The sequence below is a fragment of the Rhinolophus sinicus genome, chromosome 15 (assembly GCF_057876585.1).
Source record: "Rhinolophus sinicus isolate RSI-liver-muscle chromosome 15, RSI-T2T, whole genome shotgun sequence".
Taxonomy (NCBI): domain Eukaryota; kingdom Metazoa; phylum Chordata; class Mammalia; order Chiroptera; family Rhinolophidae; genus Rhinolophus; species Rhinolophus sinicus.
The window spans coordinates 95,264,021-95,285,318 of NC_142515.1; the positions used below are offsets into that span (position 1 = coordinate 95,264,021).

Sequence of the window (21,298 nt, forward strand, 5' to 3'; positions counted from 1 at the left end):
GCCTCCCTTACTAGACCGTGAGCACCACAGCGGTTTGAGATTTTTGTGTTCTGTGCCGCTGCACTTGCGCCTGGGACACAGGAGCAGGTTAACAAATATTTGCTAAACTAATTAATAGAACTAGGTAGGCAGAAAAGACAGCTATGGTGGCGGCCCACCTGGCTTCGCAACAGGCCCAGCCATCCCCCGACCAGGGATGAAAGCGATTCTCAGGACCGCGCTTGGCCGACTTTGCTCAACCTCAGACCAGCTTCACTCACAGGGTCTCAGGTCCTCATTCCGACTATCAGGGCCACTCGGCCATCCCTTCCCTGCAGACGCCACCGCCTCCCCGTCCCATCCCCCAACCTGCCGTCGCCGGCACCACCACCGCCGCAGTGGCGCTCGTTCTGCGCACGCTCGGCGGCGTCGGGACGCGCGACGTGCGGAAGAAGAAGACCCCTGTGCGCAGGCGCAGGACCTTCCTGGACATCGGTGGGAGGTGCGTCGGGCGCGTATGCTCTCTCTGGTCCGGCCCACCTCCCCTGTCCCCCGTCCGACGCGCACGCGCGCTGAGAGCGGAAGGGCGGGCGGGCGCGCGCACGAGGCCGGGCGGGCGGCGGAAGCGAGAGAGGCCGTCCGTGGGGGGGAGGAAGCCGGTGACTGCGCGCGCAGCGGGGACGCGGGAGGCGTGGGGGGGCGGCCGAGGCGGGCGCGCGCACGAGGCTTACTCTCGCTCGGTGGCGGCGGCGGCTTCTTTGTTTCGTGAGGAGAGGCGAGAAGCTTACTCTGCCTCCGGCCCCGCTCGGAGGGGCGGGGGAGGTGCCGGGAAGGCGGCGGTGCCGGCGGCTCCCGGTAAGGAACGCGGGCCGCGGGGGGAGCGCCGCGCGGGGCTTGGGAGGGTGGTTTGAATGGAGCCGGGGGGCCGAGGGGGGAGTGGGCCACTGGCGCCCAGAGCAGGGCTGGGGTACGGCGGCGCCCGAGGGTCAAGAAGCCTGTCCGGCACCGCGCGCGCGGGGAAAGCCACAGTGTAGCGAGGCCGCGGCGGCTACAGCATCCGCGGGCGGGTGGGGTGGGGGCCCGGGCCGCGTGGAGGCCGCGCGACCCCCGCGCGCGCTCTCGCCAGGGTCGCGGGACAAAGCTTGCTACCCCCTCGGCGGGCCAGGGGTCTCTGCGGCGGCTGCAACAATAGCCGGGCTTCGGGGATTTTCTGGCTATGTTGTAAAAGGTCCGAACCGAATATTGCCCTTTAGGGAGGCTGTGATCGCGGCTCCGTAAGAAAAAAACCCAGATGTGTCCAATGCCTCCTGGCAGCACCCCTGGGTTAGCCGACCTAAGATTTTATTTTAAAAATCACGTATTCTAGATTTTCAAGGAAAGGTAAATAACTTGGCCCATCCCTTGCAAGTAGTGACTTCAGAATGTTTGCCCTGAGTGGTCGACAGCAAAGTGGCGGAGGACCGGCACCGTTTGCTATTGAAAGCAGTGTATTTGTTTTGCATCCTTTTCCCTTCCTCCCAATTGATTTTCCAGATGAAGGCTTTTATTTAAAGCATGGTCCTTTAAGAGAGTGTTTTGACGGTCTGGAAGACACCAGTCTTGATTTTTTTTTTTTTCTCCCAGTGAATCCTTGGAAAAGTAGGGAATAAATAAGTGAAAGAGCCACTTCCCAGGAATTTGAAACAAGTTTTCTGTTTGAATTGACAGACAGAATTAGGGTTTGATTCCTGGCGCTGTTGGTCACTTAGCTGTGTGACTTTAGGTAAATAGTTTAATCTATGTACCTTTTAGATTCCTCCTTTGTGAAATGGGAATAATGTCACAAATGGAGCTGGTGAAAGCCTGAAAATGGTTCCTGGGAAGTGAGAAGCCCTGTTGTTGCTGTCTGGTTCAATCTCCTTCTTCATTGTTCAGCAAATATCCATTGAGTCCCTAACTGGGTGTCAGATGATTGGTGGTTGGATGCCCTGAGGAGACTCTCCAATCTTGTAGGAGAACAGGTGGTAAATGTGGGAACAACTCCCCTTGGCTTTTCATTTAATCTTCACAACTCTTACTGTGAAAGGACTACAGTGGATACCCAGGGGAGTAGCTGGAGCCAGAGATCAAGGAGGCTGCCTGGAAGAGGGGGCCTCTACTCAAGAGTCAGGGAGGATGTCCAGGCTTGTTTTTTGACTGCCCTGTGATAGTCATTGTTCCCTCTGCTACACTCGCACATTGCCTTGATCCTTTCCTGTGTAGAAGTTAACTCCAGGTTGTAATTCCACATCCAGTCTTCTCTGAGGGCCATCAGAGTAGGGTGGTGTCTCCCGCAGTGTTCTTTGGGCCTGGCACATGGTAGGCCCTTAGCAAACGTTTGTGCAATGAGTAAAGGGCTCTTGGGAGGATTGAGTGAACATGTGCGTGAAGTGCTTGGTACAGGACTGATTAGTGGTGGGTTGTAAGCAGTAAACATTTTAGTTGTTGGTTTTTAACTTTCTAGGCTATTGTTTCCCAAACCTCATTCCCCCAGAAGGAGGGTGTGGGTTGGTAGTTAGTGTGGAACGGTGGTGAGGAGTGCTGTTCTGGAATCAGACCTCCTGGATTCACACTCAACTCTCTAAATCTTAGCTTGACCTTGGGCAAGGTACTTATCAGTGGGTCCCCCCACTTGTGAAACAGGCATGACAGTGATGCCACCTCAAACGGTGGTTGTGAGGATTGAATGAGATAACATACCGTGTTTCCCCAAAAATAAGACATAGCCGGACAATCAACTCTAATGTGCCTTTTGGAGCAAAAATCAATATAAGACCCGGTATATATTATATTATATTAGACCTGGTCTTATAGTGAAATAAGACCAGGTCTTATATTAATTTTTGCTCCAAGAGGCGCATTAAAGCTGATTGTCCGGCTAGGTCTTATTTTCGGGGAAACACGGTTTGAAGCTGCTTAACACACTGCAGCACCCCGCATATGGTGAGCTAGTTATATATATTTTACTAATTTGCCTTACAATCAATGCATACATAATTGTGAAAATAACAAATGTTTGTCCTCGTGCCTTCTAAAATCATTTTGTGTCTCACTCTTCTGGAGACATTGATCTTTCAGGGTTTGAGTTCGGTGGGGGTGGGTGACATCAGTGCCGTGGTCTCCAAAGTTTTTTCTGTCTGTGCAAAGCATCCCACATACACGCATTTTTATTTACATACCTTTGCCACTCCTTGTGGACCCTCAAAACCCTGGGAGGTAACCCTAGAGCACATGTGGGAAGGTGGGAGGAACCCCATATTTTGGGTGAATGTCTGGTGAAAACATTCTGCTAATGAAGAAACTGACATCCAGGGCTATTTCTTCACCTGGGGCTCTCCAGTCAGCCGTCCGGGGTTTTGATGCCAGGCTTTGCCACTTTTTTTCTTGGTGCCTCAGAGAAATGGGGTTGACAGTAGCTTACTGGCACATAATAAGTCCTCAGATTTGCCAGCTGATTTTGGCCTCGGTCATCAGGGCTGCCATGGCACAGGGGACCTATTCACATTGACAGTAGAACAAACACAATGTGAAAGGTGCCTCCTGGAGTTGTGCAAGATGTGGTCCAAGAGGGACCCATTCACACCGACCACAGATAGAACACAGTGTGAATGGAGTTGTGCAAGAAGCGGCCTAAGCACTCATTTCCCATTCATGCAGTGAACAGACGTGCACTGAGTGCCTGCCACGAGCCAGGCACTGCTAGGGGCTGGCGATTCCATCGGCAGCAGGCACGCAAGGGCCCCGTTCTGGTTCGCTCAGATCCATCTCCTTATTTGCAGAAGGGGGCAGTAATAGTACCCAGCTCGTGGGATTGCTACAGACTCAACAGCAAAATGACAAATGTAGAGTGCGTCGAAAGGTGCCTGACGCATATTGGTAGCTGTTGTCATTTATGAAGATTCCTACAATACCTTGGTGGGTACAGAATATATTTTTGTCCCTTTGCAGTAGTTCCATATGTTTTCAAGGTGGTAACGAAGGCATCAACTCCTTCATTTTGTCCTTAATACTTAAAAGTTTGTACGCTTTGCAATTTCACCATAAGGCACTAGAAAGAGGGAAGTGTGTTTGGTGGCATGGCTTTTGAAGATATCAAATGTTCATTGTTCACTTCATGTATTTCCTCATAACTTGTAACATTGATTGGAACATTTCAAAGCGAATCAAAGTTTTTAAAAAAAATTAGAATAAAAGGGGTGTGGAAAACCTATAAAAAGGAAGTAACAGCTCTAGGAATATGGGGGGAAATGTCAGAGGAGCAACATGTCAGAATTGGGTCTGAGGCCAAAATGGAGCTGCTGTTGCTGTCAACCTTATAGCTGTCACCCTGAAGAAGTATTAGGCTCATTAATATGATCAGTGATACCTTGGTTGGAGTTTTCTAGTTGCACGCGGCTGTTACTAATTTTTCAGGATATGGAATTGACAGACATGGGAAATTTGGCCTCTACTCATCTTCCTATATGGGAAAGGGCCTCGGGAAGCGCCAGGTGTAACTGGGTTTGTGGGGGGATTAGATTTCACAAGGCAGAGGAAGGGAGGGGATGCATGGGTTTCCCTCCAGTTATCTCACGGCAGGGGCTTTCTTTAGAAAACGGGATGTGTTAGCAGGACATAAACCTGCTCTGGCCCCTTCCTGGCCTTTGCACCCAGATTTGTTTCCAGAGCTTTACTTTGGGACTCATTTACTTTGCTGAAGGGGCACGTCTTCATTTTTGCATTTTGCTGAGAACAGTCTGAGTTTTGTTCAGTGTGAAGTTCACCAGCTGTGAGTGTGATCAAGGAGGATGGGCCCCAGTTTTAGTAGCAGTGGCCTTTCAAATGTCTCCTTGGGCTGCTTTAGATTCCTCTTTAGGCAGCAGGTCAGCCCCACTGGCTCAGGAAACAGGTGGCCACATGACAGTTGCTGCTTCACCTGTGACAGTTGGAGACTTGAGGCGGCAGGGTTTGAAGTGTGCCATCCTGACTTGCCCGGAGTGGTGTCCCAGTAAAGTATCACGGTCCTAATGGTGACACTCACTGCACCCTGTGAGCTGCATCTGGCCCTGGTGACCACTGATCACAGCCTGGGCTGCACGTGTGCTGAGTGCCTTGGCCACCTCCACAGAACACCCCCTATGTGCTCCTGCCTGGAGGAGGGCTTCCCTTTGCCCGCACTCCACACCCTGCCAGGCTCTCCTCTGCTTTCTGATCCTCAGCCGGAATCAGTTACTCAAGACAGACGAGGCAGGATTCTACTTCCTGTGTGGTTTGGGGCAAATGACTTAACCTCTCTGACCATACAATCCTGTTACTCCCGTAGTCTCCACACTTGTCAGTATTGAATGAAGGGGATGTGAGTTGGGGCTGAAATCTAGCCTGGCTGGGCTTTGCCAAGCTTGGCGTCAGGGCTGAGCAGCCCCAAGTCTCAGGAATAAGCCATTTCCGCAGGGTCACCTTGGTCGTCCTTGACCCCCCTCGCCCCACATCTGTTCCATCAGCCTGTTCAGAGAAATCTAAAACCATCATCAGATTGAGCCACTGCCCTGCCCAGAATATTCCAGTGGTTTCCCATTGCACCTGGAGTAAGACTTCTCCTTCCTCACCACTGCCTTCAAGGTCTGCTATCTGCTCTCCTACCCGTCTCCGACCTCATCTGCCACACACCCCTTGCCCCCAGGTCCCACCCCAGGGCCTTTGCACTTGCTGGTCCCTCTGCCCATAGATAGCCATGTGACTCCCATTTCACTTCAGGTCTCTGCTCAGATATGTCCCCATCACTGAGACCATTCCTGGCCACCATGATTGAAAGAGCACCTTCCATCAGCTAAACTGTTTGCTTGATTATTTTTTCATAGCACTTCTACCTCCTACATGATGTCATGTCATATTTGTGTATGTGCTTGTCTCTGTCACTCAGTTATCAGTCCCACCAGGCAGGGACTTTGTTCTCTGCTAGATGCCCATTGCCTGGAACCTTGCTCAGCCCAGAGTGGGTCTTTGGGTGGCTGGGAGTGCCTGTCCCAAGTGATACTCGGCAGGTGTGGGTGCCATGCCTCCCAGCTCAGTCTTGCCCACGCTTGCAGTTTCTGAGCTCCCACCTTGGAAGCCTGCTCTCCTGCCCTCTCCCCGCGTCGTGCTCAGTGTTGCGTATGCACAGCAGGCACCACAACATACCCAGCGGTGAGTAATGACATCCATCTAGGTTTGGCCAGCCTTCAGGGGACCAGGGTGAGGAGGGATTTGTAAAACTTGTTGCAATTACCTGAGGTGTGTTTGTGTTGGGCCATGTCCTGACTCTGGGTCATGATCAAAAGAGTTTGAAAAGCGTCCATCTAGTGGATAGATAGGACGGTGTTCGTGTTCTTACCGTGTGGACACTATACCTGTCTTCTGGATTAGACTGTGAACTGCCTCAGGGCAGAAAACCAGTGGTTTTCAGGTGAATGAAAAAGTTTTTAAAGAGTAAGGGGTGGATTCCAACGAATAAAGTGATACATAATTCCCAGTGCTAAAAATAATACCTGTTAACAATTTGGCTTGTCTACCTTTTAGATACCTACCCTGCTTCCCTGAAAGCAAGACCTAGCCAGACAATCAGCTCTAATGCGTCTTTTGGAGCAAAAATTAATATAAGACCTGGTATTATTTTATATTATACCTGGTCTTATACTAAAGTTAGACCGGATCTTATATTAATTTTTGCTCCGGAATACACATTAGAACTGATTGTCCGGCTAGGTCTTATTTTCGGGGAAACATGGTAGAACTGAGTTTCTCATTGATCATCATGACATGACTTTTTCCTTTCTGAAAGGCATTCCCTTTTAAATGTAGGGCAAGGTTTTGCTGCTTAATTATATTGCAAGGAAAATGCTACAGGACACCCAGCATTGGGGAAGCACAGTCTCAGGAATAAGCCATTTCCTCTGGATCCTTAAGACCACAGATGCCTCGCCCCTTAAGTCCATCCCAGGTTCAAGGACTAGAGCGCCCCACAGCATCAGGTCCCGTGTGGAGGCTTTTCTTAGTAGAGTGAGTATTCAGAGGGAAATGTTTTGTATTTTAAATGTAATGAAGGGGGCTGGTTTTGCCCAGCTGCCCTGGATGGCTTTGAGCACCCTGCCATAACTTGACTGCCCTGTTGTATCTGCTGATGAAACGTGTTGTATCTGCCGATGAAACGTGTTTCTCCACACCCAAAGACTACATGGCAGATATCCTGGGGCCAACCTGGGGCTGTTTTTCTGGCAGCAAAACAAACCATAATTCCAGCAAGCAGATATTAGAGGGTCCCTGCTACAATGGCTGGCCATCAGGGTCCTTTTTTATTTATAAGAGAAAAGCAAGGGTGTTAGGAAAGAAGAAACTAGACCTTTAATCCTCCAGCAGTCTGGTTCCTCATTTGAATGGCGACAGACGTTTCTATTTTAAATGATAATTTTGATGAAGTTGAAAGTAGATGGAAAATAATGCAGTCCTCAGACCCTTTCATTTTTCTCTTTTATTTCCACAGAAGGCATCTTTTCTGGGTATTTAATTCTCGGGTATTTTTCTGACCTAGGGTTGTTTTCTTTTAAGTGTTTTATAAAAATCTGATTACAAAAGTAATAGAGGATTATTGTAAAAGACAAACACACATAAAGGAAAAAAACACTAGAAATCCGTGATGTGGAAAATGTACGTTCCCCATCCAGAAAGCTGTGTGCTGCCCGCTGCCAACCAGTTTGGTATATATTTTCTTTGGGCTGGCTTCTAGGCTTAGATTAACGTGTACACAGTACAGTTGACCCTTGAACAATGTGTGGGTTAGGGGTCCCCCCTTCCCCACCCCACCCAGTTGAAAATCTACGTGTAACTTTTGACTTCTCCAAAACTAAACTAATAGCCTACTGTTGACCAGAAGCTTAGCGATAATATAAACAGTCAACTAACACATTCGTTGTGTGTTACGTGTATTATATACTGTATTATAATTTGGAGAAAAAGAAAATGTTAAGAAAATCATAAATAAGAGAAAAATATATATTTACAGTATTGAAAAAAATCTTCATATAAGTGGACCCATGCAGTTCAAACCATGTTCAGGGGTCTGCCTACCAAAATGGGGCTCATTCCAAGCACTTTGACTCTTTCCCCTGCTTCTTTTGGATCATCCTGTGTCCACGTGCACAGAGCTCCCTCATTCATTGTTAACGGTGCCACGACTTCTGCAGCACGGATCATGGGGGCATTTTATGGTGGTTTGGCAATTGAGGTGGTTCTCAGAGAAATCGAGGTACTGTGGCCAAGTCACTTCCAGACCCTTTGGCCCTAGGAACCCGGGAGCCTGTTTTTATCTGTGTCCTCCTGAACGTCTTAATTTTCAGCTTTTTGATTCTTGCCCCTAGTAGTTTTGACTTCCAGTCACATTCCTTTGGGCTGCATGCCTGGATTCCCAGGCTCCCTTCCTCCTCATGGAGCCGTGATGCACCCAACCCATGTGCCACACACATCTGGATTACGCTCCCAGACACACATGCTAGCGGTTTCGCCATTTTGGCCCCTGCATTCCCTTGTTCGTCATTTCTTTCTCATCCGCTTAGGTGCGGCTGTCTGGTTTGAGATGGATCTCAGTGTTGTGTGAAGACGCGTTCCCTTTCCCAGCCCAGAGACCAAGTGACAGGTCAGAGAGAGACTTGCTTCAGGAATCCGGGCAGCACCATAGAAGCCACCCGAAACCTCCGAGACCTGACTTAGCATGACCTCGGGGACCCAAGGAATTTGCTGGAAAAGCCAGCTCTTTAGTTTGCTGTAGAGAAAAGGGCACGGGTGTTTGGTGATGAAGGAAGGGGTGGCGAAAAGGGGCGTCCCTTGCCCTCTTTCTTCTCGAATTCCTATCTGGCCCTCCTGGGTAGGCATCTCGCTGGAGGACAGCGGTACCCCATCCCACACCCGTCCCAGCTCTCAGCAGGGCCAGGCCCACCCCCGCCCCTCAGGAAGGGTTGGCTGGCACATTTTGTGGCAGTGGGAACCTGGAGGTTAGGTTCCCAGGTTAGGAACTCAATCCTGCCCATTGAGTTCCAGGCTGGACTTTGCCCAGTGCTGTGCTGCTCTTCAGGGAGCCGCTGCCCCTCCAGTTCTGCAGTTTGCCTTGTGTAGACTCTGCTTCTGGACGGGACAGGCGAGCGAGGTGTCGTGAGCGCCGAGGGCCGGGAGCATTAATCCAGGTTTGCCCTGCAGGGAGGCTACACTTAGGGAGTTCTCCAGAGTGGTTACTTATTATGTGGCTCGTTCCCTCATCTCTGTATGGGGAAAGAAGGGTGGAAGGACTTCATCTGAGTGACACTTCTAGGACAGCAGTGACCAGTAATAAGCAATTGCTCGGTAAATGTGAGGACCCTCAATTTCAGCAGAAGTGTGGTAGCACATCCTGCCTGTCTGAGCCTTGCATGTGTTAGCTCATCTCATGCTGGCTGCGACCCCTGATGGAGGCACGGGTCTCAGCTCCAGCCTACAGAGGAGGAACCAGAAGCTCAGGTCACGTCACTCACCCAGCGTTGCGCACATGGCAGATGACAGAGTCCATGCTCGAAGTTTGGGTTGCCCTGCAGCCTGGCCTTGTGACCCCAGCTCCTCCACTGACCTGCTGTGTGGTTGCCGAGCCTCAGGGACCTCTCTGTCCGCAAGGCCAGTGATAGTCCTTGCGTGTCGTGTGGTGGTGAAGGCCTGGTGAGGATATCCGGGTCCTGCCCACCAAATCCAGGTCCTGCCCACAGCCCTGCTTCCCTCTCGGTCTGGATCCTCCTCCCTGTAATTTCTTTGTGACTCAGCAATTGTAAGTCACCAGGGGCAGGGGCAAGTCACAATCCCCTTGGATATTAAAGTATTCCTTCCCTTCTTCTATCCCATGAGCTTGAGGTAGTAGAGGGAAACCTGTTTCCTCTGCTCACACTTCTGACACCAGACGTTGATTTCCCGCATCAAGCAATTCTCCAAGTTTCTGCGCACCAACTGGGTATTCTGCAGTTCCGTTCTGGGAGTAAGTGCACTTAGTGCAGACTCCACAGGTTAAGGGCGCAGTCCCCCAACTGTCCCCACTTCTGATGCCAGTCACAGCTAGTGGGCCCTCAGGCTCCCCACTCTTCTGTCTGACTTAGCTGCAAATCAGGAGTTCCCAGAACTCCCTCCTCAGTTTTGAAAATGTGCTAGAACATCTCATAAAATTCAAGGAGACATTTACTTATGTTTCCCAGTTTATTCTAAAGAATTAGACGTACAGTCAGATGAAGAGATACAGAAGGTGAGGTCGGAAAGGGTCCTGGGTGCAGGCGCTTCTGTTCTCGTGGAGTTGGGATGCGTCCCCCTCCTTTCATGTGGGTATGTTCACCAACCCAGAAGGTTCTGGACGGTGTAATTTAGTTTTTATGGAAGCTGCACCACGTAAGTGATCAGTTAACTCAAACCCCAGCCCTTCTCTCCTCCCCGGAGGTTGGGGAGTTTGACTGAAAGTTTCAAGCTTCTAACCATGGCTTTGTCTTTTTGGCAGCCAACCCCCATCCTGAAGCTTTCTAGGAACAAACCTCATTAGAACAAAAGGCGTGTGTATCACTCAGGAATTTCTAAGGGATTTTGGAGCTCTATGGAATATGCTGCTATCACCCCTGTCACTTAGGAAATTACAAGGGTTTTAGAAGCTCTGTGTCAGGTATAGAAGGTAGAAAGCAAATACATATTTTTTGGTATGTCACAGGTAGACAAAAATCTCTTAAACGGGACCCCCCCCAAACCATTAACCATAAAGGAACAAACTTGATAAATCAGACATGATTAAAATTGAGAATCTCCTTTTCATCACAAGACACCAGTAAGTGAGCACATGTGAGTCATAGACTGGGACATGGTAATGCCAACCACTTATTCCCAATCAAATGTTAGCAAAAACGTAGAACCTTTACAGAAGTGGCTATTTCACTGGCCAGTAAGAATACGGAAAGGTGTTCAGCACCATTAGTCATAAGGGAAATACCAATTAAAACTGTAATGAGATATGATTATACATATGCCCAAAGGACGTTACAAACTAGAAAGACTGACAGCGCCCAGTGCTGGTGTTGACGTGGAGAAACTGGAAGGCTGACGCACTGCGGGGGTAGAGGGTTGGGGAGGGCGGTGTGTCAGACCTCAGTCCTAGTTGGGAAAAGCACACTATCCACCCAAGCTAAGTTAAGCTTTCCTTATGGCCAACAGTTCGAGTTTTGGATACCCAAGAAAAATGAGCACCCACGCTCCCCAGATGATGTTGTTTGTAGCAGCTTTATTCGCGCTAGTCCAAACCTAGTAGCCTGAGATCCATGAACAGGACAAATAAGCACAAATGACTGCTACCCAGCAACATGCATACCCCCGCCCAGATAAGCCAGAGGACGCTGCTGTGTGATCTTCTTTTCAGATGCAGTTCAATATCAGGTGAAACTAACGTGCAGTGGTCGAGGCCGGACTGTGGTTCTGCCTGGGAGGAGGGTCTTACTGGGAAAGGGGCCGAGGGTGCCTTCTGAAATGTTGGAAGTGCGATGTCGGGTCTAGGCTTCATGCAGCCGTGCACCTAGAATCGGGCACTTCAGGTATGCTGCACCTCAGGTCAGGTAAATGAAAGGAAGAGCCCCTCCCTCCTCAGCACTGCACTGAGGATCAGAGAGCCGCTCCCGGTTCCACTTGTCCTGTCGTCTCCAGCACGACGGCGCATGCCCACTTGCAGGCCAGCACTTGGTTGGGCACCTCAGTGTGTGATGGAGCCCTACCTGTTGTGCTGCTTAGGACAGCTTTGTATCGTGTCTGCGCTTTTGTTGGGTCCCCATTACTGTTGCTCCCCCATGTGTCTGAGCTTTCACTCCAGAAGCATTGCTGGTAGTGGCTCTGTGCGCTTCCTGCTTCGTTGCAGCCTGACCCTTCAGAGGTGGCAGCTTCTGAAGCAAATATCATTTTCAAAGTTGTGAAGTGCTGTGCTTCTCGGAAGCCAACATTGCCATATTTGGGCACGGGAGTCTTTTTGTGTGCCCTCCAGTATCTGTGGTGGCCTCTGTGTATTGTCGATGAAGTTAGCACTGCTGAGTGGAGGCAGGTAATTCCTAGAGGTGCCATGCGCTTTGATGGGAAGAAGAGGGGGAAAGGCTGATTCTAAGTATAAACCACCTTTAGAGGAGCCATCATTCCAAAGACACTTCCAGTGTTGGCTGGTTGGCATGTCTGCCTTTAGACAGGGAGATGATGTCCCCGAGGTGGCATGGAGTCTGTTTTGCTGTCAGTTGCAGTTGGCTTGACTTAGAGACCTCCAGGTGAGAAAGAAACCCTGGACTGCCAGATGCTGCAGGAATCCTTAAGGATTTGCAGGACCACTGTGCCTCTTCCCACCTCACTGCAGTGCTCTGTGGACCTGAAAGGGCCTGTGGACGAAGAGGGGCCAGAGGGGAGCCCTGGGGCGCCATAATTGTCCACGCAGCTGCAGCCATGTCCGTGTCATTTGGCTTCACCTGTGAAATGTGACCACAGGGGCATCCTCCCCTGGACTAGAGGTTTCAGACTCCAGAATCAGCATTTTAGCAAAAGAAATACAGGGCACAGACCTGTGTCACATGGCAGAGACTTAGATGGCATCTCAGGATCAAACAGGATTCTGTTTCCTTGGCAGAATGTGTGAATATCCACATAGAAGTGAATTAGATCAGGTTTTGCTCCCAAATGAATTTGTATCAAATATATCTGTATTTTAAAATTTGTGGGTCCCCCGTTCCCCAACCCCAGCTTATTGGGTTTGGATTTGTGGGGAAGTGATTGTGAGCAGACAGCAATTTTCCGGGACTCTGTATGGTTGATTTAAGGTCCAGTACGGAGGCTCTTTGCACTTTGGAGGAAATCCAGGACGCCCAGAGGCTGGGAGAGCGTTTTCCTCACACTGGGGTCTGTTCCCATCAGGCCACTGTGCCGGCCGCTGGTGCCTGCCCTGCCCTCCCTGCCGAGGTTTTGGACCCTCTCTGCTCCAATTATTTGATCAGGAAACTGGAATGAAGAAGTTTGGGCTTTTCATCTATTATCGAGGAAAATAACCCCACCTTTCAAATTAAGTATTTTATTAATCAAGAGAAGTGAAAGTGTTCTTACACTTCTTAACAGGATTTGTCCCTTAGAATCAGAAGTGCCCAGTAAAGTTTAGGGGCAACAAGATTCCTTTTGGAAACCAAAGCAAAAACCATGTATGTGACATGCCAACAGGAAAGGGGCTTTCCTTCCCCCCCCTTCTACCCCCCCCCCTTCAAGCCGCTGTTCCTTAGTCTAGTTGTGTAGGACACAGCTCCCTGGCCCTTGCTGGTATTGCGCTCCCCCGGCTGAGACAGTCGGTCACCGGTTGTCAGTAGTCAGTCGGCCTCTCACGGCAGCTCTCAGTGGCTGCCGGCCACTCAGGTAGCACATGGCAGCTCGGTCTGGCTGCCGACCATTCACGCTAGCCACTGGCCGCTCACAGCAGCTCACAACAGTCCATGGCAGCCCATAGCAGCTCACATCAACTTCCCGCTGCTCACGGCAGCCCAGCCCCAGGGAGAGCTGTTGTTCACAATCGTAGTTGTAGAGGGCGCAGCTCACTGGCCCATGTGGGAATCAACCAGCAGCCTCAGCGTTAGGAGGCTGGATGGCTCAGATCCGCCCTCACTGCTCTGGGGGCTCTGAGGATCCCCACCGGCCCTCTCTCCCCACACACCTCCTCCTCTGCTCTGCTGGGAGGGAGGGGTAAGGAGGGCGGAGTTGCTTCTTCCTCTCTTCAGGACCAGCAAGCGCTTAACTTCTGTGTCTGGTGGGTGATGAGTGATTTTAAGCTTCTGTATTCTTTTTGTGTTTTCCAGATTTCAGCACTGAGGCTGTATTACTCCATCATGATGAAAGAGGTTATTAAAGAGAATTTTATTTAAGGCTGTATAACTACATAACAGATTAAGGATTACCTGAAAATTGAACACTTACTGTAGAGAGCCTTTATAAAATTTATCAGCTCCTCTTAGCAAGCATGATTTATCAACATTAGATACTTTTTTAAGCTTATTTATTTATGGTTCTTTATGGAGGTTCTAGGTCAGAGTTCCGGGTATCAGTTTTTAGTTTACAACAACCGTCACCAAACTTTGCACACTTGATTATCACTGTCGAAGTATTTGAGATATCAGAGTGCCATTCATGTAAATACTTATTTTTAAGTGTACCTACTTTTTAAACTTAAATTCACTTATTTTAAAGGAAACTTGGTCTCGCTGCCTTAAATGGAAAACCAGTGTCACTTGCCATGACTGTTTGGTTTTGTTGAATTTACAAGGGTCCGGTCAGATGCTGTTGCCAGCAAAGGATTTGGGCCTTAGTCATGCTCTCCTTTTTTGTTCAGTTGGAAGGTGAGCATTTGAGCAGTGTGCTGTGAAGTGCAGGCCAGCGTCACCCTTTGCTGTAATCAGAAGCGAGGCACCCACCTTACTTAGGGGACTTTGATTTGATTTTGTGTGCCTGATGTATGCCCTCCTTCCAGGGGAATAGAGGAGAAAGATCTTGGTGACAGGGGCTTGCATGTCAAATGTGCCAGCTCCTTGTCAGATGGGTGCTTCTAACATGACTGGTCCTCCCGCGATACCCTGACCCACCTAGCCGATGGCCATGACCCCCAGACTGACTGAGACTTTTTTCCAGCAGGAGGCCACTGTCTGCAGCTCCTGTGAAGATGTCCACTCCAGACCCACCCCTGGGCGGAACTCCTCGGCCAGGCCCTTCCCCGGGCCCTGGCCCCTCTCCTGGAGCCATGCTGGGCCCTAGCCCGGGTCCCTCCCCTGGCTCTGCCCACAGCATGATGGGGCCCAGCCCAGGGCCTCCCTCAGCAGGACACCCCATCCCAAGCCAGGGGCCTGGAGGGTACGCTCAGGACAACATGCACCAGATGCACAAGGTAGGGAGCCCTGGCCCCCCGTCCTGACCAGCTCGTCTGCGTGATTAGAGCTGGGAGGGGGAGCCGTGCATCCTGGCCCCTGCTGGGGCTGGCGGCCATGTCTGTCCGCACTGCCCCCACCCCCGCACCCCAGCCCCGTGTCTCCCACACCCATTCTACATGGGAAATGTGGTAACGTTGCTCCTAAGTTGCCTTTGGATAAAAATGTTCAGATCCCTAAAAGATAGCTTAAGGCACGTGGTCTCCACTGGGGTTGCTCTGCGTACCCAGGGAACCCACAGAGCAGGGCAATGTAGGCCCTTTGTCCCACACTCGGGCACCACCGTCTCACCGCTTACCTGACCTGATCAGGTCTCCTTTTGCCAATGAGGTGAAAAAACCTCTCAACACAAATAGTTTTCCTTTCTTTCTCTGTGTTCCTGGGAGGTGGTTGGAGGAAACAAGGAACTATCTCCTTATATAGATTAGCATTAGCAGGAAAAGGTGCCATTTCCCAGCCTCAGGGACCACAGGAGGCCTTCAGGTGAAAGATGCCCGTGGTGTGGCCTGGGGTGAGGGGTCCTTGCTGACCCTCCGGGCTCCCTACCAGGGCTGCCCATGTGATTGCACCATATTCCACTTCATCCCCACCCCCATCCATCAGGTATAGGTGGGTGTTATGCCCATTTTACAGATGAGAACCAGGGTCTCAGAGAGATGGTCGCTCAGCTAGTAGGTGGCAGAGCTGTCTCATCCCTCCGTCGCTGTCTGTACCCCAGGCCTGTGACACCTCAGTGGCTTCTAGCATAGCAAGGAAACCCCCTCCCTGCCTTCCCATCTCCTGTACATTTCTGTTAACTTCGGGACAGTATGTCTCGTCACTGCCTTGCTGGGAAGCTGTTGGTGACTCACTCCTCCACACACACACTGGTTAGGCCAGCTTCTCCTTTAGCACAGCCCTCTCTATCCTTCTCCGCCCCTTTTATTTCTTCCTCCTAGAATTGCTCATACAAACATGCACGTTCACAGACGTCTGTCAGAGGCCTGCCATGTGTCCACCCAGTGTCCGGAGCCTAGGAGCCGCGTCTGATGATGACAGGACACCCCCCTGTCTGTACTGAGCTCATGCTCTGGGTGGAAGCAAGCCGATCGGGCAGCTCTTCCAGCCCAGGAAAGAGGGTGTGGAGGGCAGGCCCGCACCCAGGGCTCCTGTCAGCCTCCTGAGGGCCCCACTCATTTCTGGTACAGGCAGCTGCTCATGTCCCAGCCAGACACCCTCTCAGCCTCCTCTCACTGCACATACTGAGCTGCAGTTGACTTTGCTGGGTCACCCATTAAACTAAATTCCCGGAGAGCGGGACATTTGCGTCACCACGGCCTAGCAGAGTGCCCTGGGAGTGTCTTGGGACATGTCCCCATAGGCAGCCATTCCCATAGAGGAAGTGCTCCGTGCTGAGCGTTAGGAGGAAAGTAGGTGTCATCGATCAGCCACGGCCTGAGAGTGCCTCCTAGGAGGGACAGAACGATGGCACAGACAGACTCCCTCAGCTAGCGGGCAGGAGGCTGCCCTCGGCTCAGTGAGGACATCTGACATGTGGGTACCATACTTGTGGACAGGAGTTTCTATGTAGCCCTCTTATTTACAGTCTCGCAAGGAAGAGAGTCCCTAATCTAAAGATTTGTGGTTATGAGGTCTCCTTATGACAATGAACAGAGAGTCTTACGTCCTAGCTAAAACTGCCCCAACCAGAACTGTCACTCGTGTCCTTTCCTCATGGGGTTTTGGCCATCTGAAAGTGTCTTCCTGCTCTCGCCAGGCACCCTGGTCCAGTTGTCCCCTTGCCTCCGGACCCCCAGTTTCCCAGGCAGTCACCCTCCCCTGGACGGCATTATTTTATGCATCTGCGGGACACATCAGTAGCTGTCAGTTCCATGTCTTAGACATAAGCTGATTGGTCATGTTCGCGATTCAGTAAATACCGTGGCGACATTGGGTGGATGTTTTCAGTGACATTGAACTTCTCTCGGGTAATGCTTTGCTGTGACACCTCCTCCTGCTCCTGCTGATGGTGCCTTGTCATTGCCCCCTCGCAGCCAATGGAGTCCATGCATGAGAAAGGCATGTCAGACGACCCCCGCTACAACCAGATGAAGGGGATGGGGATGCGGTCGGGTGGCCACACAGGAATGGGCCCCCCGCCGAGCCCCATGGACCAGCACTCCCAAGGTATTACCTTGTTTCCCTTCTTGCCTCATGTTGGTCACCCCCCGGAGTCCTGAGGTCATTTTCCTAATCGGGTCTCCCCCAGGCAGGACTTAGGCCGGTGGGAGACCCGCTTCAGGAGGCTATGGAGCTTGGCCTTGGCTGGTGCCCTGCTCAGGCCGTCTTGTCTCAGGGAAGCCCCAGAAGGGCGGACGCTGGTGGGAAGGAGCCGTGTAGCACTGGGTGTGTGACAGCAGCCCGGGAGAGTGGGCTTCTCAGGTTAGCAGCTCCGCTGCCATCCTGGAGCATATTCTAAATGCAGATTCCTGGGCCTAATCCTGACCGGCCGAGTCACAGACTCTGCACTAAAGTGCTCCAGATGGCATTTCCAGAAGTTTGAGAAGTGATGGATAGTTGACTTCCTGTCATTAAGGCAGGAAGCTCAGGGATCCCCAGATAACAGAAGTGAGGGGAGTGGCCTGGCCAAGGTGAGGGCCAGGAGGGCAGGCCTAGAGAAAGCCTGGATCTATGTAACCTCTCAGTATGGACCATCAGCAACTTACTGAAAGGTGGGCCAAACAAAACTAATCATTCTAGCCACCGGTCAGGCTGCTGGTATGTGCACTCTGGGTACCTCTTATTTGGACAAGAATGAAAACATTTGGCCATCCCATGTTTCAGGATAGGTGCCAGTACAAGCCTTGTGGAAAGCTTACCATCTTTGTCTTAAAAATACGCTGCTGAGCGACCTTTCGGGTCTGCATTTCCCTGCAGGTTACCCCTCGCCCCTGGGTGGCTCTGAGCATGCCTCTAGTCCAGTTCCAGCCAGCGGCCCAGCCTCAGGCCCTCAGATGTCGTCCGGTCCAGGAGGGGCCCCGTTGGATGGCGCTGACCCACAGGCTTTGGGGCAGCAGAACCGGGGCCCAACCCCGTTTAACCAGAACCAGCTGCACCAGCTCAGAGCCCAGATCATGGCCTACAAGATGCTGGCCAGGGGACAGCCTCTGCCCGACCACCTGCAGATGGCAGTGCAGGGCAAGCGGCCGATGCCCGGGATGCAGCAGCAGGTGCCAACACTACCTCCACCCTCTGTGTCTGCAACAGGCCCCGGCCCCGGCCCCGGCCCTGGCCCTGGCCCTGGGCCAGGTCCGGGAGCAGCACCTCCAAATTACAGCAGGCCTCACGGTAAGGCCCGCTGTCCCGAGCCCTTGGGGGAGGGAAGGGTCTCTTAGTGAACCACACATAGTGGGGGCAGCAGTGTCAGGCAGACCTAGGGAATAGCACAGTGCCCAGTGCTCAGGGCGCTCGGGTAGGCAGGGCTGCTATCAGGATACATGCTCGTTCTCCAGCTCCCCTCCACCCCCGATGCCCACACGGGATTGTTGGGTGCCCCCTGGAAATAGGACAGTCCACGGGATAGGTGCAGGGAGGAGAACAGAACATGTTTATCCTCTTGTTTGTTTCTCCTTGTGTTTAGGAATGGGAGGGCCCAACATGCCTCCCCCGGGCCCCTCAGGCGTGCCCCCCGGGATGCCGGGCCAGCCCCCTGGAGGGCCTCCCAAGCCCTGGCCTGAAGGTGAGTTCCCTCTGTCTTGGTCGTGTCTGTGCCCTGAGTCCCATGACGAACTTGTGCTGTATCTATCCTAAGAGGAGCCTGGCCAGGTAGACGGCCGAGGACACATCCTCGCTTCTTGGGGCCTTACCTGTTCTTGGTTATTTCCCAGATGCTTGGGTTGCTTCCACTCCACGGTTCTTGCCCACCCTTGTCCTGTGGGTTGCAGAGATTCTGGGGTCTCTAAACAGATAACAAGAAGAGAATGATATGAATGAATGTATCCCCTATGACTCCAGGGAGAGGCCACGGGGAGGCATGGCTGCAGCCACAGACGCAGTCCTTCAGGATGTGGTGCTTCCAAGCCTGGAGGTCGCAGCGACCCCCTGATCCTGAGAATCCCCACTCCCTGATGCTATGGGAGGCAGGCATCCTGACAGCGGCTCAGGGTTCTGTCCTCACCATGTGTGGCCTCTCTGTCTGCTGTCAGTGTAGTTGTTAGCAAGTATTTGAGGGTCACTTCTGTTGGGTTGAAGCAGTGGGAAAAATGGACTTGTTTCCCATCCTCTTAGACCGGAGGTTTAGTGAGGGGCACTGACAAGCTAATCGCTGAAGTCAGGTTCTGTTGGCATCGTGGCGGATGGGAGTCAGGCGGATGCCGGTCCTGTGAGGCCACAGCCCAGAAAGCCCGAGCTCAGGGTCGGCCCTCGGATCAGTGCAGGGCTTTAGGAAAGGGCTTGGAGGCTGAGATCTGGAAGGGGCTTGGACCTTGAGACAGGAATGAGGAGACCCCTGAGTGAGAGCGAAGCTACCTGCCAGTTCAGGGGGAGATGGGGAGGTGCGGCCCTCGCAGTTCGTGTGACCCCAGGGCAGTGAGCACCCAGCAGGCTTTTCCTTTCCATCTGGGACTGAGCTGGAGCTCAGTTGACCTGCTGCTTGACTCTCCCCAGGACCCATGGCGAATGCTGCTGCCCCCACGAGCACACCTCAGAAGCTGATCCCCCCTCAGCCTACAGGCCGTCCCTCTCCTGCGCCCCCCGCTGTCCCGCCCGCTGCTTCCCCCGTGATGCCGCCCCAGACGCAGTCACCAGGGCAGCCAGCCCAACCCGCCCCCATGGTGCCGCTGCACCAGAAGCAGAGCCGCATCACCCCCATCCAGAAACCGCGAGGCCTGGACCCCGTGGAGATTCTGCAGGAGCGGGAGTACAGGTGAGGACTCCAGGGTGCCGCCCCCAACCCGCTCAGCCCCACACGTTGGTGTGGTTCACAGTTCTAAAGGCCAGTGGGGTTTGCAACCAAAAATCACCATCTGCCTCTCTCCCCAGGCTCCCAGTTCCCTGGTTGGCATGTATCCTTCCAGAGAAATTTTGTGCGTATACAGGCAGATAGGTGCAGGTAGCCCAGTTGTCCCCAAACGGTTCATGATGTATTTCCTCCCATAGCAACATTATGGAGATCATTCCCTATCTTTCCAAAAGGAGCTTTTCTTTTGCCTGGTTGCACAGTATTTTGCCTGGTTGTGATACCATCATTTATTCAGCCGGTGACCTGGCTAAATGGACATTACGTTTCTAATCAGTCGTTAAGACAATGCCGTAGTAAATATACTGTGTGTTTGTTTCTCATTTCACATGTGTACACATATGTCAGAATAAGTCCCTGAAAGTGGCATTGCTGGGGTACAGGGGACGTGCACAGGGAAATTTTGTAGATGCTGCAAAACTGCCCCCATAGGGATCGGGCAATGTGTGTTGGAATGAACGTGCCTGTTTCTCGTCGCCAACGCAGTGTATCCAACTTATGGTTCATCAGCACTCAACAAAAAACCCAAAAACCCCCCTGCAAGCTCTGCAGTGGCTCCTTCTCACATGTCAGTAATGCTGGCTGTTTTGCCAAGGCCTCCTGGGCGCCAGGCGCCGTGTGAGATGCCTGGGGCACAGCAGGTATGTGTGCTCCATCCCACACCGCCGGGGTTGTCTCAGAGTCACTTCCCAAGCACCTGACGCTTCCCGTTTCCCCACTGCATTCATAGCTTACACAGAGCAGGCCTCCCTTGGTGAATGTATGCTCCCTGAGGGGAGGGGCTGTGCCTCGTTCACTGTGTATCCCCAGATGCAGCAGTAAATCTGCCTGATGACCATCTAAGGTGCTTCCCAGCTGTGACAGTGCTTGGAGCTCCAGCTTCTGTACCCAGCCTCCCCCGCCGCCCCCCAGCTCCATCTGGATGGCTTTAAGATGGCCTGTCCAGGTGTCCTCATATCCCCTGCTTTCCCTGCTGTCTCTGTCCCATGTGCCCACCCGCCCGCAGCCCCTTGACTCTTGCTCGCCCTCCCTGACCCCTGTGTCCCATCGCAGGATCCTCAGCTCCCCTCCCCTCCCCAGCAATGGCTGCCCACCCCTCACTGTAACTCTGCCCCCTGCTCTGCACTTCCTCCCAGCCTCCCTGCCCTCACCCTTGCCTATACAGTCTGTTTCCCACACAGTACTTGGAAGTCTCTCTTTACACTTAATGTTAGATCTGTTCCCCAGGTTAAAACCTGGTGTGGGCTTCTCTGTCCCTATCCAGTAAACTCCGTTCAGTTCCGCATCTGCCCATGCTCTGTCCTCGCCAGCCCCACTTTCCTGGTTTCAGTTT

General features: G+C 52.1%; 1 protein-coding gene across 10 annotated transcripts in view; it reads left to right on the forward strand.

Annotated features, from left to right (window-relative positions):
• The first annotated feature begins 544 nt into the window (after positions 1–544).
• The window catches only part of SMARCA4 (SWI/SNF related BAF chromatin remodeling complex subunit ATPase 4), an 85,926-nt gene continuing 65,172 nt past the window's right edge, over positions 545–21,298 (forward strand). For 7 of the 10 annotated variants that reach the window (XM_074338172.2, XM_088792506.1, XM_088792510.1 and 4 more), the window contains exons 1-6: positions 673–834; positions 14,677–14,929; positions 17,003–17,135; positions 17,886–18,296; positions 18,589–18,687; positions 19,614–19,872. In XM_074338172.2, coding sequence (XP_074194273.1) covers positions 14,708–14,929; positions 17,003–17,135; positions 17,886–18,296; positions 18,589–18,687; positions 19,614–19,872 — 1,124 coding nt within the window. In that variant the 5' untranslated portion in view covers positions 673–834; positions 14,677–14,707. Of the gene's footprint in view, positions 835–13,850; positions 13,893–14,676; positions 14,930–17,002; positions 17,136–17,885; positions 18,297–18,588; positions 18,688–19,613; positions 19,873–21,298 lie in introns of all 10 variants that reach the window. The other 3 variants (XM_088792508.1, XM_088792509.1, XM_088792507.1) reach the window with 3 other exon arrangements.